The sequence below is a fragment of the Staurois parvus genome, unplaced genomic scaffold (genome assembly GCF_062004578.1).
Source record: "Staurois parvus isolate SC_StPar_1 unplaced genomic scaffold, SC_StPar_1.0 ptg000202l, whole genome shotgun sequence".
NCBI lineage: Eukaryota > Metazoa > Chordata > Amphibia > Anura > Ranidae > Staurois > Staurois parvus.
In genome coordinates this window covers 4,233,853-4,252,740 of record NW_028317998.1, presented here as the reverse complement: position 1 = coordinate 4,252,740, position 18,888 = coordinate 4,233,853, and the positions used below count along the sequence as shown (strand labels likewise).

The window sequence follows — 18,888 nt, the reverse complement described above, 5'->3', positions numbered from 1 at the left end:
CATTCATGCTGTTGGATTATCCATTATCTTTACATTCCTAATCCTAGCATGTAGGTCTAGTGAAGTTGGAGGTTCCACTTTCTTCCTACCAGACATCTGGCTGCTGTAAGAACATGCAATAGCGGTTTCTTAGCAATTCAGAAAAGCCCAATGGAGGTAGACCCAAAAAGATGTGGGAGTTAGGGGGATTTTTGAGTCAAATACCTGGTGAATGAGAGTTTAAACTGATTTCCAACAGGGTTTAATAAGTGGGCATTGCCAGAATATGTGATAGAGGGGACCTAGCTATCTTTGCATCTCCAACATCTATCATTGGCTGTTGGAAAGACAATGTGGAGTAAATCTGGGGTTTTGTACAAATGGCAGGGTATCTTGTATATATTTTCTATAAATAAGGTACAGATCATGTTTTATCTGCTTGAGACCAAATAATTTTCCACACCTTCGGAGTCAGTTCCTCCCCCAGAACTCTCACCCACTTGTACATTTAGAAGTGTTTACCTGTACTTTGTAGAGAATTTATATTCAGCACCTTATAAATATTTGATATTAACCCTTTGCTGGATAGTCTAAGGAGAACAATTCCTTAAGGGGCGTTAATTTGGAAAATTACAAAAATTTTGTAATAGATTAAACATAGTAGCGTATTTTTAAATAGCCATACAATGCTCAGCTCAGTAGTACAAATTTTCCTTTGAGATCCATAAATGAAAGAAGTTTCCCAGTTTTGACATCTGCCAAGTATTGAAAATGAAATAAGGCCTTAGACATCCAAGGGACAGTAATTGATGATGTCAGGTTGTCCAGAATGTTAGGATTAAGTAGAAAAGCCATTATCAGAGGTACTTCAGAAAACAGAGAGCACTGGCAACTCACAGCACAACATCGTATGGAGAAGCTTGCCCAGTTCTAGGTCACCAGTACTATTCCATAGTAGACAGAGAATTGGGGTGGACAGGTGTTATCCACAACTTTTTTTTTTACCTCCGTCAAAAGATTATAAGCATACAAGGTAGACTATGGGGCAATGACTCAAACATGGGCTGCATAGGTTACAATTGAATATTTTATTCTCCCATCAGCAAATCACTCACAATTATTAACTTTTTTTCTACTTGCCTCTCCCTATTAGATTGTAAGCTCTCAGAAGCAGGGCCCTCCTAACCATTATGTATTGAATTGTATTGTAACTGTACCAGAGGCGTCCCTAGGGTTAATGTCGTGTCACCTGGTGCGGTAACACGTGGTGTCATCCACCCAGAGAGGAAGGAGCGGTGCTGGTGTAGTGGTAAAATGAGTATCCCTTGAAGATATGTATCCCCTGAAGCAACTGCGCATGTGCTGGTTTCAGGCCAAAGAAGACGATCCCCAACTTTAGCACAGAGCAGGCAATCGGCTTCTTCGGCCTGAAACCGGCACATGCACAGTTGCTTTAGGGGATACTCATTTTACTGCTACACCGGGGTGGAGGCAGCTGTCACTGTGCCAGCATCCTGCTCCTGCACCCCCTGTGATGGTGTCACTCGGTGCAGACCGCACTCCCCTAGGGACGCCACTGAATTGTACTATCTCCTCCTATATTATAAATGCTGCAAACACTGTTGGCACTATATAAATCCTGCATAGTAATAATAATCATAATATTATTAATAGGGAAAGCCATCTGGACCCAGAGCTTTATGGGTTAGCAATGATTTAATGGTTGCCATGATTTCATTATCATTGGTAGTTGTGTTAGGGGAATGGAGTGCCAAGAATTAGATTTTAGGGATGTCACTAGATACTAGATAATGCTGCATACACTTAAGGAGACCTGCAGGGGGCGGGTTGTCAAGAATATTAGAACACCTGCATATTATATAGTCACCTGCATTGAAGTCTCAGAAAACTTGGGCTATGTGTGTAATGTGAAATTGACATATGCTATTTTTGTCTTTAACCACTTTCCCTCCAGAGGATTTACCCCCCTTCCTGACCAGGCCATTTTTTGTAATATAGCGATGCGTTATTTTAAGTGACAATTGCAACAATTGGTCATGCAACACTGCACATAAATGAAATTTATCTTATTTCTTTCTCACAAATAAAGCTTTCTTTTGGTGGTATTTGAACACCTCTGCCTTTTTTATTTTTTGTGCTACAAACAAAAAAACTCAAACTTTTGAAAAAAAAAAACAATATTTTTGACTTTTTGCCATAAAACATATCTAATAAAAAAATAAAAACATTTGTTCATAAATTTAGGCCAAAAATGTATTCTCATACATGTCTTTGCTAAAAATCCCAATAAGTGTAAATTACAGGTAATTGGTTTATGTGAACGTTATAGCATCTACAAATGGCGCTATATATACTGGAAGTTTTATTTTTATATTTTTTATACTAGTATTGGCAGCGATCAGCGACTTATAGCGGGACTGCAGGACAGCGGCGGACATTCTGACACTGGGTGGGAACTGACTAACTGCCACTGATATCCCCAGTGACACCAATACAGTGATCAGTGCTAATAAAAAGCACTGACATTGTACTAATGACACTGGGCAGGAAGAGGTTAACATCTGGGGCGATTAAAGGGTTAACTGTGGCTGCGTGTGTTTTACTGTGTGCTGTGTTTTACTAGGAAGGCATACTGCTGTGCAGAGAGACACAAACAGCATGTCCATGCTGACAGGAGAGAAATCCGTGTTTTTTACACACAAGTCACTCCTGTCAGCTTTTCCCAACGATCATTGAGTGCTGGCTGGGAATCGCCGGCTGGGACCTGGTGATTGACATCTCTAGCCGCCAATAGCGGCTCGGGTAGGGCGGCACACACACGCGCGGGCCCCCTACCCGGAAATGAAAATCACGTGTATATACGTGATTTTGAGCAGCCCTGCTGTCCTGTAGCAGTACTTCTGCTATAGGGCAGTGGGAAAGTGGTTAATAACGTGAGGTGTCAATCTGTATTTTTTCAGCTTTTTGCCAACAGTGTATGCAGAAAATCTACTTAAGGAGCACAAGAGTCTTTTCTATTTCCTTCAGTGCTGTTCACGTTTTGGTTATTGTTTTAAAAAGCTTCACAGAGGGGGAGATCTGTAATTGAGACTCTTCACATAACCCCAGTCCATTTAAAATCATCACCTCCCCACAGTACTGTCCTCTACCGCTTCACAGCACTGCCCCCCTTCACATCATCCCCTCACAGCACTGCCCCTGCTTTACATCAACCCCTCCCATAGCATTGCTCCCCCTTTACATCACCACCTCAGCATTGCCCTTCTTTACCTCACCACCCACAGCACTGCACCCCCCCCCCTTTACATCAACCCCTTCACAGCACTCCCCCCCTTTTACATCAGCTCCCTATAGCACTGCCCCCCTTTCACATCACACACTCCCCCCCCACAGTAGTGTGCTCTGACCACACCCTGCACAGCACTGCCCCCTTTCACATCACATCACATCACATCTCCCCACAGTAGTTTCCTCTGCCCACCCTTGTCTCTCCTACCTTAGAGCAGAAGGCAGGACAATTCTGGACTGAGTACGGTAGGCACAGCACAGCATTGGATGGAGGGCAGGAGCAGGAGCTGCCGGGGTTAACTTTTCATATTAACCAACAAGTGATTGGTTGCTAGGACTGCTGTGCATTCTAGAACCAACCCCTGCTGGTTAATTTGAAACGTTAACCTGGAAGCTCTTGCTCCTGCCCCCCATCCAATGTTTTGCTGTGCTTCCTGCACTCAGTCCAGTACTGTCCTGCCTCCTTCTCCCCTCTCTGCTGCGATAATAACAGCGGTGGAGGCTGGGAGAAGGAAGCAGCTCCAAAATGGCATGACTGCGGTGGTCCAAATAAGATAGTGCCTCGGACCAGATCTGAACCATCCGCCATTTAGTGATGCCTGCTATAGAGACTCCAAATTGACTCCAAGACTGCAAGCTGCTTCTTTTGAATTCTGATATTGGAACTTTGTGCCATGAATGCATTGCTTAAGGATATCTAAAAAAGTCTAATTATGCTATGATTCGCCTGTATAATGCAAGTATCACACAAGGGTCAGCAAAATTAGGAGTCATTAACGAGCACTTGTTATTGCTCATAGAGATTTAAGAATTTGTTCTCATTTGCTTATCAGTCCTTCTATGTTTTCATCAGGCAGTCTATGCCTAATTTTAATTACATATAACTTACATATAACTCATAACTCAAACAAAGGAGGACTTTTAACAAGAGTCACCCATATACAGATGTAAAAATGGATGAAAGAGTCCCCCTGCCTAAATATGAGACAATAAACGCAAGCAGCACGGAACATACAATACAGCTATTTGTGTCTGATACTAATGGATTTCATATATAAACTATAGTTTATTTGAAGTTAGTGTTCGTTCAAGGCATATTAGCCAGATTTGTACCTTTTTTTTAATTTGTTGTACAGAACTACTGTCATTTGTCAGTTCTTAAGTGTAGCCATGTTCTGTCAAGAGTCCTTGTGTGCAGTCATATTCACCCCTTCCACAAAGAAAGTACCTACTACTCTAATACAAAATGTGCCATTTATTACTACAAGCGGTATTATCAATGATATGTAATGTGATTTTCTGTCTGAACATAAAAGGTAACATCCACTACTGTATATCCTCTTTTGTTTTATTATGCAGCATTACCCAATTGCCCACATGAACTGACAATATAGGCAGCCTCTTTTGTCATGACAACTACAGAAATATTTTCTGCATACCTGGGTTAAAAGTGTCTCCTTCTCTTCTGACTCTGCAGTGCTGAGCGGCTCAGACTCATCAATCTTCTTCTGTTCCTCTTTTTGTACCTGAGATGCATTTGGGAGGTCTGAATTCCTGGGGACCTAAAATCAGAAGTTAAGATGAGAATTTGCTGTGGTATGGCAATGTTATTAAGCATTCACACTCATATCAATCTTTTAAACACATAATACAGAAATGGTGCAAGGGAAAGCTGATAAAAGGATTGATGGACTTTTCACAGTAAAAAATTTGTCACAAAGAATAACCCTGAAACCTGTGCTAATAACCCTAGTCTAGGAAGTAAGAACATTTTAGAACTGTGACACAAAGCAGCCCGTTTTACAACACTACGAGCATTAACAAGAAGCATACTAACCATAAAATATAACTGCAGTACAGCCAAACAACAAAACACTTTTGCTGTGTTTTTAACAACCTGCTGCAGCAACACAGAGAACCATTGCTCAGAACCTGTACAAATAAAGTATTTTTTAACAAGTTTGAGCTGCACAGTTAAAGCACCTAAAGTACTATAACAAAACACCATTTTTTGTCAATACAGAAGAGCTAAAGATAAAGAAGAAACTTTGGAAGATGCTGGTTAAATAATAATTAGTATTTGTTAAGTACTGTAAATAAATCACATAATCAACAAATGTCTTCATCAAAAACTAAAAGATAGAATGTGTTTTTTATTTCACAAAGTTACCAAACTATAATGTTGTGTATGGCAAGGATGAGGATAAAGGCAATGGCCCATTTTATCTTCCCCCTGCCACAGTTCAGTCTGTTTGTGTCAGTGCTCATCTGCTGCTGCCAAACATTGAGCTCTATTTCTGCCTGTCAGTGTGTGTCTACGTTTTATGCCACATTCCATCGGGTTGCTAAACATAAAGAGAAATGAATAGTAATTTTTCAGAATGGTTGTTTATTTACCTTAGTAAAAAAGGTAAAAGTTACTGATCTAATCAAGTAAGGAAAAAAATAATTTTTGCTTGAACATAATTTGATGACTAAAGGGAACAAAGCTTCAATTTATTCACAAAGCTAAAGGAACATTTTCTACTCCTTTACGAAATCAACCCCAAAGCATATCTATTAAGCTGGCTAAAAGCATCAAACAGTATGTCTAACACAACCAAATCCAACAGGATTCTGTTCTCTCAACATAGTACAGGGGCTGATTTACTAAAAGTAAACAGACTGTACTTTCCAACTACAGTTGCTCTCTGTAAGCTCCAAAGCTTAGAAAATGCAGGGAAGCTCTTCCAACTTCTATCATCCAATCATATGCCAGTAAAAATGCTGCCTTTTTTACTTTTCTTGCACATGATTGGGCCTTCTTGCAGAGTGAAGCTTCACTTTATATATGAAGCTCTGGAGCAAATACCCATGCTGAGTGCAACTGCACTTGCAACGTGCACAGTTTTTTTGCCTTTAGTAAATCAACCCCACAGGCTCACTACCTTTATCATATTTATTACACTGTTGTAAAGTATATAGCATGAAAATTCCAGCTATAGACACTTAAATGGAAATTGCAGAGATTTAGAGGTACATTTTACCATTTGGAACTGTCAAGTGGTGAGGCCATTCTAGTCCAAAGTAAATAGGCTGTGGAGGAGGTTGACGCCATAATTTATGATAGCCACACCAGCATCTGCATTCACCTTACCTTTTTTTTTTTAATTATCACAAATTGCAGGGAATTAAATGGAAATCATCTTTTCATCCAAATGTATTAGGTGGGTGCTCTTGCCAATGAATGCTTAACTGTTTGCAAACTAAAGCTGGGTATACATGTTCAGGTTGAACAAAAAAAAAACTGACAGAGCCCTAATCCAAAATAACAGTGTGTGATGCAGGGATCTCTCCCACTGAGCTTTCGTATTCTGATGGGGGGGACTTCCTGCTGTTAGAATATACTGATCAGTGCTTGTAGCCATGCTGGTTTTCCAGCAAGACCATTCGACAAAAGCCAGTTGTTAGACCAGCTTCTGTTGAATAGACGGCGGTACACATGTACCGAAAGATGTCTGAGGTTGCTGACTTGGTGAGATAAACATGAACAAAAGGGCCACATTTTTCAAAAGGAAAATGGGATTTTTGTACTCATCATAAAATCTATTTCGCTGACTTTGCTGTGTCCATTGATGAGCGAAAGAGAAATATGAGACACTTCACCAGGACGTTTAGATAGAAAACCTTGAAGAACAGAAAGACCATATTGATATCCACCGGTGCCACTGGAGGCCCGAACAAAGGTACAACATTGGCAACACTTTGCACAAGGGTGTAGATTAAAAAGCTGGAAATCAATGGCTACTGAAAAAATATCACAAGCGCTAATACCTGAGCCAGGTGCTCATAAAGAACCTATTAGAGAAAGTTGAGAACGTGTACACGAAAAAAAAGTCTTGTGATAACAGACAATGTGGGACGTGGACTTGTGAGTCTAGGGCAGCAATGGGCAAACTACGGCCCGGCGGACCTTTTAATCCGGCCCGCGGAGCTAGGCTCCCCTCACAGTCCGCCCTGAAGACCGGTGTAGCATGAAAATCTGTCTCCTATGAGGATCTGTCCCGCTCGACGTATCTGCGCATGTGCCGGAGATCGCCGATCGGCTGCTAATGCCTGAAACTGGCACATGCGCAGATACGTCGAGGGGGACAGATGCTCATAGGAGACAGATTTTCATGCTACACCGGAACGGCGCGGGAACACGGCGAGAGGAACGCGCGGAGCAAAGGTAAGTGAATTGACACAGGGGGGACTTGGGAAATTAATATGGGGAATGAATTACTATATGGGGGATGAATTACTATATGGGGGATGAATTACTATGGGGGATGAATTACTATATGGGGGATGAATTACTATATGGGGGATGAATTACTATGGGGGATGAATTACTATATGGGGGATGAATTACTATATGGGGGATGAATTACTATGGGGGATGAATTACTATATGGGGGATGAATTACTATGGGGGATGAATTACTATGGGGGATGAATTACTATATGGAGGATGAATTACTATATGGGGGATGAATTACTATATGGGGGATGAATTACTATGGGGGATGAATTACTATATGGGGGATGAATTACTATGGGGGATGAATTACTATATGGGGGATGAATTACTATAGGGGGGATGAATTACTATGGGGGATGAATTACTATAGGGGGGATGAATTACTATGGGGGATGAATTACTATGGGGGATGAATTACTATATGGGGGATGAATTACTATAGGGGGGATGAATTACTATAGGGGGGATGAATTACTATATGGGGGATGAATTACTATGGGGGGTGAATTACTATATGGGGGATGAATTACTATGGGGGATGAATTACTATATGGGGGATGAATTACTATATGGGGGATGAATTACTATGGGGGATGAATTACTATGGAGGATGAATTACTATATGGGGGATGAATTACTACGGGGGATGAATTACTATATGGGGGATGAATTACTATATGGGGGATGAATTACTATGGGGGATGAATTACTATATGGGAGATGAATTACTATGGGGGATGAATTACTATATGGGGGATGAATTACTATATGGGGGATGAATTACTATAGGGGGGATGAATTACTATGGGGGATGAATTACTATATGGGGGATTAATTACTATGCTTACTATGGGGGAATATTACTATACTTACAATGGATGACACATACACATAATTTATCTACTTTTGGTCCGGCCCCCGGTTCCAATATATGAACCCATTGCGGCCCTCAAGTCAAAAAGTTTGCCCACCCCTGGTCTAGGGCAAGGTGGATATGAGTTGGCTTTAAAACCATGCCATTGAAGTCAATGACTGAGAAAAAGGAAGGAGTTTGAACTTAGGGAAAGCAGACTGGTGTTCCTGCCAGTCCCATCGGCCATAGGCCGTGTGGGAAGAGGTTAAGCATGGTCAGGGTGGCTGAATACAAACTTACTGTCACTCAGAACCTGGGTTTCAAAACCAGCAAAAAGTTGGCTAGCATATCAGTCCTTGAGATGACAGACCTGGTGGCTGATTTGGTAGAGCCCACAAAGCAAGCATACATACAAGGTCAGCATACCGCACTCTCCAAGGCCAATTTGGAGCTATAATAATGAAATGAATGCCACTGGCCTCAATCTTTCAAAGTAGATGAGATAAAAGCTTCAGCAGAGGAAAGGCACAGATCTGGGCATAATGATCTCATGGTGCCACCAAGGCATCTGCTGTCGGGTCCTGTGTCCTGGAGACAAATCTGTCCAACTCCTTGTTAGGCCAAATAGCTAGCAAGTCCATGTCCGGCTTTCTCCAAAGCAGACATATGTCTCATAACACCTCCAAATAGAAAGAGCACTCCTTTAAGTCCATAGGTTGTTTGCTGAGAAAATCTGCCAGACGGTTTTTCAGCATAGGAATGTGCACTGTGGAAATTGCTGGAACTTGATGCTCTGCCCAGGACAATATAGACTCTACCTTTATCTTCACCATAAGACTTCTGGTACCTCCCAATGGCTACTGTCAGCCACAGCTGTGGCAATGTCTGATTGAATTCAGGCCAGATGACTGGTTAGAAGGGGGTCGAGGGCAGTAATGACAGGCAAATGGCTCGTAACCCCAGGATGAAACTCTGAAAAGACAGAAGGCACAGAACTCTCTCCCAAACCCAGAAGGCTGGAATCCGTCAGGACACCTTCCATTATAAGGGGAGAAAAACTTGACCTCCAACAACACCAAGGACAGAAACCACTATGATAGAGTAAATTTCATTCTGGGATTTAACAAAATCACATTGTCCAGAGACAGACAGAATTCATCCCACACTGAGAAAATGTTCTTTTGGATCATTTGTCGCCTGTAGTGCAGCCCATTTAAGTGAATGGGCTGCCCTATGTGCAACACATGTTTATGCTTGAAAAATGTGAGCATTTCCGTTGCTCTCAGGTGTGAATGGACTATGCTTCGCAGGAAGTTTTTAGGCAGCAAAGATAGCCATGGAGGAGAGGTGAGGTTTAAAAAAACACTGATCCATCAAAGTCACATATGAATGCTTTTTATCTATAAAGTTGCAATGAAAAGTAAGTTGCATCAAAATCGCAAGTAAGTCACATCAAAATCACCAAGTTGCACTGCATGCTGGAAATCGCACGACAACGGGGTAGCGGCATCGTGAACCAAGCCTAAAATATGGATTTATGAGATTTGCAAATTGTTGCTTTCTATTTTCATGTAGATTTTACATAGCATTCTAACTTTTTGGAATTGGGTATGTAGAATTTGCACTAATGGAAAGGCATAGATTGTCCTGAACTGAAACCAGGGGATTATCATAGCATCTGGGGTCAGTGCTAGAGGATTCTTGGTCCTAGCCACAAACTGAGGTAGCTTGTTATTGAATCTGGAGGCCAGGATGTCTACATCTGCGGTCGCCCATTTCTGACACATCAAATTGAATATGTCTGAGTGAGTCTCTATCCATGAAAGGATGATCCAGCTTGCTTCCTTCAGGGCTGCAAGACTCCTGGTGCCCCCTTGGTGGTAGATCTAAGAAACAGCAGTGGCGCTGTCTTATTGTTCCCAATTAGAAGGGGGTCCAGTGTAGCAGAGACATCTTTACTGCTCTGAGCTCCAGGATGTTATTGGGAAGTTTGGTTTCTGCAAGTGACCATATTCTACGTACCGTGAGCGACTGGAACACTCCCCCCCATCCCAAAGGATTAGCATTTGATGTAATCACTTTCCAGTGATAGGGAAGGAAGGATTTCTCCAGTGTCATGGCTGGGTTGGAAATCCAGCAAGTTGGTAATTCCTTACTTGGATGGATAAAAGCATAGGCAGGTCAAAAGAAGTTGTATGCTTGTTCCAATTCATCCAGATAACCTGTGACCTGGATGACCTGAGTTCTGAGAAGGGCATGAAGAGGTAGTAGGACTTTTATGAATATTCTTGGAGAAGAGGATAGCCCAAAAGACAGTACAACAACTGGCAGAAATTATCTGCCACTGCAAAGTCCAGTAAGCACTGATGAGGAGGATAAACACAGATTATGCAGATGATCATCTACAATGTCTATGTTTGCTGGACAGAGGCAATAACTGATCTTGAACATTCCATGTACAATTCTGGAATGTGGAGGTATTTGTTGAGGGATTTTAAGTCCAGAATATGGCAAATGCCCCCACGAATGAAACCCTTTAACCTGTCCTTGAAAGCTTGTCAGTGCCCAATCATCTGAACGTACAAGCCTATAGCCAGGGTCTATTATTATCTTTGCTTGTGTCCTGTACTGTAAAATTAAGATAATCCAAAACCACCAACAGACCTCACTTGACAGACTGGATGCGGTAGGATCCCCTGCCATATAGGGGAACCTGTTAATGTGAACAAAGCAGGAGCAGAGAGGATTAGTCTGATGTTCCTGACCAGGATGCAGAAGGTCACCAGAGGGAATGACTCCACACAGAAGAGAACACCAAATGTGAGCCAAATAGAAGCTGAAAAACCAGAACCCACCAAACAACAACAAAAAATCCCAAAATAAGAAAGAAGGAACCCCAAAATCTGATGTGGTCAACAGGGAAAAAAACACTAGGGAAAACCCTAAGAAGGAACAGGTCCCAAGAGGGAACCTAATACAAAAACAGGTCCAGGCAACAGAGACCAGTTGGTCTATGGTCTTACACCCTTTAGGATAAAGGGGATATAAATTCAGTGACTAATGGTTGTTACCTAGCCAGAAAACCAATTTCACTAAGTGAGGTACATCAGCAAATGTACATTATTTATACAACCCAAAGGTTCAGCCCACGGGACAGGAAGTGACTTCTCAGACCACTAGAGAATTCAAGTGTTTGATCCCACAAAGTCAACAAAACAGAGGGTGTACGGTGCAATGGATTCACCCTCTAACAGGTAGGCAAAAGGTTAGACCTCAACACCAGACTAGTGAGGTAGGAACCACCAAAAAACACTGAGGATGCAACTAAACATACTCTCTGATATCACTAAGTGATGCTGGGGCCAGCAGAAGAATGCTGAGGAAGGGCAATACAAGGTTTTCTGGAGGGCCTTCCCAAAGAGGTGTGCAGGTCAGTCAAAGGAGGAGGACCAATTCCAGGTGAAAAGGTCAAACAAAATCCTGCGGATATACTCCATTCCCAGTGGAAGGTACCTGCAGCAGAAAGTCAGGGTGTCCCACCTGTTGCAATCCAAGAGGGCCCAAGGCCCTCCAACAATGATCTCTACTCTCCATGTAGGAGAATTAAAATGCGTTTAACACACATGCGTTAAAACATGAATGGGCTGCCTAATGCACCAAAATGCACAGATAAATATGCATTAACAAACTTTGTGGTGTGCTGCATTGCAGGTGCATTGGGAAAGTGTGTTTCAGTGCCATTCAGAATGGCACTGCACAAGCATTGAAATAATGCAGCAGTGTGAATCTAGCCTTAATGAAAACACAGCCTTAAAGTGGTTATAAACCCTCTTATATACCCAGTGAAGTGAATAGCCTCAGATGATACAGAGATTAAACAAATCCTCCTACATAAGTTTTACTTGTTTATCTACATTCTTCTCTTTTTACATTCCTTAAAAAGTGCTGAATTTAGATAACATCCTTTTGCATATGTCAGTACCACAGAGGAGGGGGTAGGGAGCTGCAGTTGCAGCTCTTGTACAGTGTGTGAGAGCTGACTGGAGGAAAGGGACACGCACCCCTTCACACATGGCACAGGAAGGAAGGAACCATGCAGAGCTGTTATGAATAGACAAGATGTGTGCTAAGCTCTCCTCCCCATCACCATTTTATCTCTGGTGTCGGGACAACATGTCAAAAATAAAACATACTGATAATAGGGGAACAAAACACCAGAGAGAAGACACTTAGAGCATTGCAGAGAGACAGGTAAACACTACAGATATTGTATATGTGCTTTGCTTTGTGATAGCATGTTGCTCATATATTTTATGAAACTAACATGACTGCACTACAAATGAATAAATATACAAGTTCAAACAAACTCTATAAAAATATGTACTTTATCAGACTTAATAACGAAAGTTATGCCTAGTACACACGATCAGAAAATCGTATGAAAAAAAATCGCTTTTGGAGGGATCGTACGATAATCTGATCGTTAGTACACAGCTTATGACAGCCGATCATGGCAGATTATGTGACAATATTTGAAGTGACAAGCACAAAAATTTTTTCTAATACAACGAGAGATCAAACAATTTTTGTTTAATCAGAACAGTATTCGTTCCAAAAAAATCAAGAAACCAAGACCATGCATGCTCAGAAACGAAAGAATACATTACAATACAATACATTAAATCGCTTCCAGATTTGCATTCTGTCGTACGAGAATTTTCATAACTTTAGTAACCTCTTCATTTACAGGGCATTTGAATATCTGTTACCATAGTTTCAATCAGAAGAATGAAAACACTAACCAAAGATAAATAATTTTAAAATACAAAATGAATGAGATTTACCCTACCATAACAAAAGCTAAGGTTTGTGAAGTTTCATGTGGATCTTGTTTAAATTTACCTTATATCCAATTGTCTTCCTGTAATAAAGAATCTCTTTCTCCAACAGCTCAAACAGTCTAGGGGGAAAAAATTGAAAGTCTTGGATGTTTGGTTGCTTTGGGGGCCGGGGTGCCTTAAAGATAGAAAAAATAATAATGTTAATAATTTGCTAAAATTTTACAAATAAAAACAATGACTTATGGATCCAAATCATCCCTCCCTCTTAACTGCTAAATACCGTATGTTGCGCTCCATAAGACGCACTTTCCCCCCCCCCAAAAAAATGGGGGAAAATGTCTATGCATCTTATGGAGCGAATATCGAGCGGCCAGCCCGGTATTCCCCCCGTGTTAGAATACCATGCTGGTCGCTCGGCTCTTTTTTGCAGACCTTCAGCGGTCCTACCTGTTCCTCGGTCCAGCTGTGTCCTCAGTCTTCTCTCCCCGTTGCCGGCATGGGCACCCGGCTGTGACAGCTTGTGGCTTCACAGCCGGGTGCCCACTGCGCATGCGTGGGAAGCGCCGAGCTTTGTGAATGGCCCTGTAATCTTCTGGGACCTGTCACATGTCCCAGAAGATGAGGGGGAAGGACAACTCTGCGGAAGTGGAAGCAGGTACCTGTCAAATTCAGGTAACCGCTACCCCCCTACCCCCCCCCCCCAGCTCCCCAAAGGTCCGCAGTGTCTGGTCTTCTATAACTATGTCCGCAGTCTCTGGTCTTCTGTACCGTGTCCGCAGTCTCTGGTCTGCTGTACCATGTCTGCAGTCTCTGGTCATTCCCTGTACCGTGTCCGCAGTCCCTGGTCTGCTGTACCATGTCTGCAGTCTCTGGTCATCCCCTGTACCATGTCCGCAGTCTCTGGTCATCCCCTGTACCATGTCCGCAGTCTCTGGTCATCCCCTGTACTGTGTCCACAGTCTCTAGTCATCTCCTGTACCGTGTCCACAGTCTCTGGTCATCTCCTGTACCGTGTCCGCAGTCTCTAATCATCTCCTGTACCGTGTCCTCAGTCTCTGGTCATCGCCTGTAGTATGTCTGCTGTCTCTGGTCATCTCCTGTACTATGTCTGCAGTCCATTGGTTCAGAATATTTTTTTTCCTGTTTTCCACCTCTAAAATCTAGGTGCGTCTTATGGTCAGGTGCATCTTATGGAGTGAAAAATACAATAGTCCTTTTTCATTTTTTCATTGTTAGGGCAACTAACTAAATATTTTGGTGTATTCTGGAGTGTCATTACTTACAGAGAGACTAACCTAGAACAAGTAAGCTTGGAATGGAAGGACTTGCCTGCCTTCTTGTTCCAGGTCATTCATTCATTAAATAATAAAGCTGGGGGATGGCTATGACAGTTAAGGAACTGACATCTACAAAAGCATTGGAAATGGCAGCACACAGATTTCTCTCATTACAGTTTGCCTTTAAGACTTTGGGCACGTACGTCACAATACTGTGTTCCTATTACCGTGGCAGGACCAGCATGTTAAGCTCTGGCAGAGTTACAATATGTGTGTAAAACATAAATGTCATTGTCATATTCTCTAAAACAGTACTAACAATGGGTTGGTGTTCTAACTCTGCACAGGCTTTAGAAAACCCAATGAATGGAGCACCCCACCATAAAAAGACAGCACTACCAAGCATTTTCTTGTTTTGTAGAAGGTTATTCACATACATTTCACAAGAATCCTTACCTGAACTCTCACCAACTATGCTTGGTAATCCAGTGAAATCACTTGGGTGGGACATCATATGATGACCAGAACCACTAGCTATGTATTAGTGAGTCCCAACAGGCCAAAAACCATAATTATTACAATCAATGTTCTGGTTCACTAAAGGTTATATTTTGCTTTAAATAAGCAAGGTTGTCCATATTAATGTGGTATTTCATTAAATAATAGTGATAATAATTGAAAACATTTAACGAAGTACTCTTTTGTTTAGAAAAATTTGTAATTCTAAGCTTATCATATTCTTAGCTTGTGAGAGCCATACGGGTCCCTGCAGCTACTGACTGAGCAATGATTTAGAAGATTTTTTACATATATTTGTCACTTTTTTGATTTATGAAAAAAAACATCCCTTATTCTTATTACTCCTCAATAAACTACACACATCCACCAGTGACACCTATAGAAGATAACTAATCCATTCTCTGAGGTGTGTTTGTAAATAATTATTTATGCTTTATACTTATCATATAAAAGCCTCCTAATTTTGGATGTGAAAAACACGAAAATATAAAATATAAAAATTAGATTGTTCATATAGACCAGTGGTCTCCAAACTGTGACCCTTTGCTTGCCGTTATGCAGCCCTTGGGGCACTATTCCTCCCACTGATATGAAGCACTATTCCTTCCATTGATACGTGGCACTATTCTTCCACTGACACTAACAATGAGGCACCATTCCTTCCACTGACGGCAAATAAGGGGAATGGCACATTCCTCCCATTAATTACCAAGCTTGAGATTTATTCTCCATTGGGGCATCTTCTACTCCCACTGGCCACAATCCGGCCCCCCTGAAAATTTAAAGGACAGTAAACTGGCCCTTTGTTTAGAAGGTTTGGAGACCCCTAATATAGACCAAACTTGTTTCAGTCATCATATTGATAATGCTGGTAGTTTTACCTTTGGAGCTCTTGGTTCACTGACACGCAAGGCATCTCTAAAGTATGCATCCACTGCATAATTGGCTTTACGTTCCCGTTTCGGGGGCTCTATCCACTCCAACATGCTCAGCTAAATACATACAAGAAAAAGCAGCACTTAAAAAAATGTATCCACTTTAGTGAAAGCTGTAAAAAAACATTATGAGATCTAAGTGGCCAATTAGGCCTGTATACCAAGAAATCAAATTAAGTTTTGATTTACTTGATGAGTCAGCTACTATCACTAAAGGAAAGACAATGTACTGTATACTAAGGTAACATAAGAATGTTATAATGCAAATATGGCTGTGTGGCATGTTTTAATGCATCAAGCATTCTGCATTTAAAGAAGAAGATTCACATTTTAAACTGTGTTCTACTTTTAAAAAAATGTTTCAAGCTAATCTTAATCATCTTTACAACTATGATATAACAAGTTCAGAGGCACACATGGTAAAGATTTTCATACAACAACCAATAAATACAAAACAGTAAGGTCCCTTCCGTACTGTGGCGAACTCCACCTGGAGTCTGCTTGCTCAGCAGGGGATCTGTCCACTGATCTCTGCTGAGAAAGGCAGGCCATAGACGGGCCGTTTATCGGCCGAATTTTCAGACCCATTGCCGATGCTGCCACCAATGTAGACGAAAAACAGCCATTTTTCGTGGATTTTCCAGCATGACTGATACAACTAAACAAGAAGATCCGCAAAAAATGGCTGATGGGCTGGCCCCACTAACGGCGTGAATATTGGCCGATTTTTCATGCGGGGAAAAATTTGGCCGATAAACGACCTGTCTATGGCCTGCATAAGGCATATGGCTGATCTGTGTCTTCTCTGCTTATGCAGAGCAGAAACAGACACAGCCTGCTCTCCTCTATGGGCAGTCAAATGTAAATGCACTGCTTGTCTATTTACACCCGACTGTTAGCCGATCTGCTAGATGAATGATGAGCAGATTCCCATCCATTTGTTTTTAGTGGATCGGATGTAGGCGGGTGTAAATGCTCACATGTACGTTTACGCCTGCAGCTTCATACAGAACAATGGAGGATCCAATCAGGTCTGCCTGAAAAATTGGCAGGCGGACCCAATCAGTCAGTTCGTGTGAAAGGGGTCTAAAGATTAAGATATTCATTTCTATTTTATCAGCAGAGACAAAAATAACAGTGGATAAAATGTTTCATCCAACTTTCCAGCCAACTGTATGACACAAGTTGCTACAACTACATGTGCACCAAACATGAAAAGCTGATTGCATGACTGCAACAATAACATTCAACACTATTAGTGAATCAGTAAAAACCTTTGTGAGCTGTAGTGACATAGCCTTTTCACAGACTGAAACCTCCTCTCTTTCCACATGTCAAAAGCTTCAGTAGAGAGCAGGCTCTAAAGCCTAAGTTCACTTAAAAAAATAATGATAAATGTGCATATTTTTGCAGGAAAAAAAATGTGCATTTATTATTTTTATTCACAGGAGCCTGCAAAGCTTTGCAGTGTCAGGTTCCTGCAAACTCTTCCTCCAGCTTTCTGTCTATACCTCTGTTTGAACTTTTAGTTGCAGAGCTGGAGGAAGTGTCAGTGGACTGAGTGCAGTGATCACCACACTCATATTCCATTGAGAATACATACAGACCTCTGTGAATGAATGATGCAGCTGTGCGGGCAGAGCACCACACAGCTGCCACAATTTCAAAAGTGACATCTGCTGCAAGGAAGAAACACACCCACACACTGTCACGGTGAAGGGAGATACCCTGGGGGGGACTGCTTAGCAACAAGTTACAGCCTACGTAAGAGTGTAACATGTAACATGTTGCTAAAGCTGGAGTTAGTCTTTAATGCCAATGTTTTCAGCAGGAAGAAACAAGGGTGTACCTGCCCATCAGACATCACACTGATCTTACAATTTAAGTCCCGGTGGCAAATGTACCCACTGTACTAGGGCCTAAGAAAATATTTCCTTCACACTTTACCTGATAATATAAATGATTCAGTATATAACTTTTGCAAACAAAATTTTACCTTTTGCTTTTCTCGATAATCTTCTCCTTCAAAGTTATATAAACTTGTTTCTGTATCCATAGAGAAATTTCTGAGAGTGCTTTCTCCCATCTTTTGCAAGCGCTCTGCCATTTCAGCAGTCTAAAAAAAGAAATAACATTTTCAGATTTATACACTGGAAAAAGAAGGTAAGTTCACAGATCATCAAATATTCCCCTTAAATTTGACAACTGTAAGAATGATGTACAGACATAAAATCCATTTTAAAGGAATAGTCATTTCACCTGCAGTACATACAGCAGTGGCTCACACAACCAAAATGGTTAAGGTTTGGATTGGATCTATATATTTGGAAAGGGAGCTAAATGCATATATTTTGCAGGTGACAACATGAGTGAATACATGAAAAGCATGAAAAGCGCGGGCATGCTATGTTCAACAGGATATCTTTCAGCCACTGAAGTCAGGGATAGCCCACTTATAAGCCAATTATCTGTACAAAAGTCTAGAATGACCTTTCTTGGTTCATAATTAATCTATGCGTAAATAATTTCTTAAAACGTATAGTCATCTCCAGTTGTGTATTAAATAATATTTATTTGATGAATTAAATTACTATTCTGTCTGAAATATCTGTGTTGCTTTTTATTTACTTTTTATATTACTAAAAAAATACTTTTTCCTTAGTGGAATATGAAGAAGCAGAATTGACTGGGGTCTATAAACCAAATAGTGCAGGGGTTTTCCTTATTCCATAGCATCGGGCTGGGCAAAGGGTGGGAGTTGCTGGTTCAGGCTCTCAGCGGCGCGCTGAGAGGCTGAGATAGCTGCTGATCAGGCACCAGGCATCTGATATTGTCAGGATCCTTCTAGATCCTGGAGCGGCTCTGTGACATCAATAGAAGGCGGGCTTTAGCT

General features: G+C 41.4%; 1 protein-coding gene across 2 annotated transcripts in view; it reads right to left on the bottom strand.

The window, feature by feature from the left end:
• LOC149461455 (SWI/SNF-related matrix-associated actin-dependent regulator of chromatin subfamily A member 1) overlaps positions 1-18,888 on the bottom strand; it is a 277,776-nt gene that overhangs the window by 71,388 nt on the left and 187,500 nt on the right. For both annotated transcript variants that reach the window (XM_089678297.1, XM_089678296.1), the window contains exons 16-19: positions 17,992-18,111; positions 15,942-16,052; positions 13,326-13,439; positions 4,728-4,850 (exon numbers count right to left, since the gene is read on the bottom strand). In XM_089678297.1, the coding sequence (XP_089534423.1) occupies positions 4,728-4,850; positions 13,326-13,439; positions 15,942-16,052; positions 17,992-18,111 (468 nt within the window). The remainder of the gene's footprint in view (positions 1-4,727; positions 4,851-13,325; positions 13,440-15,941; positions 16,053-17,991; positions 18,112-18,888) is intronic.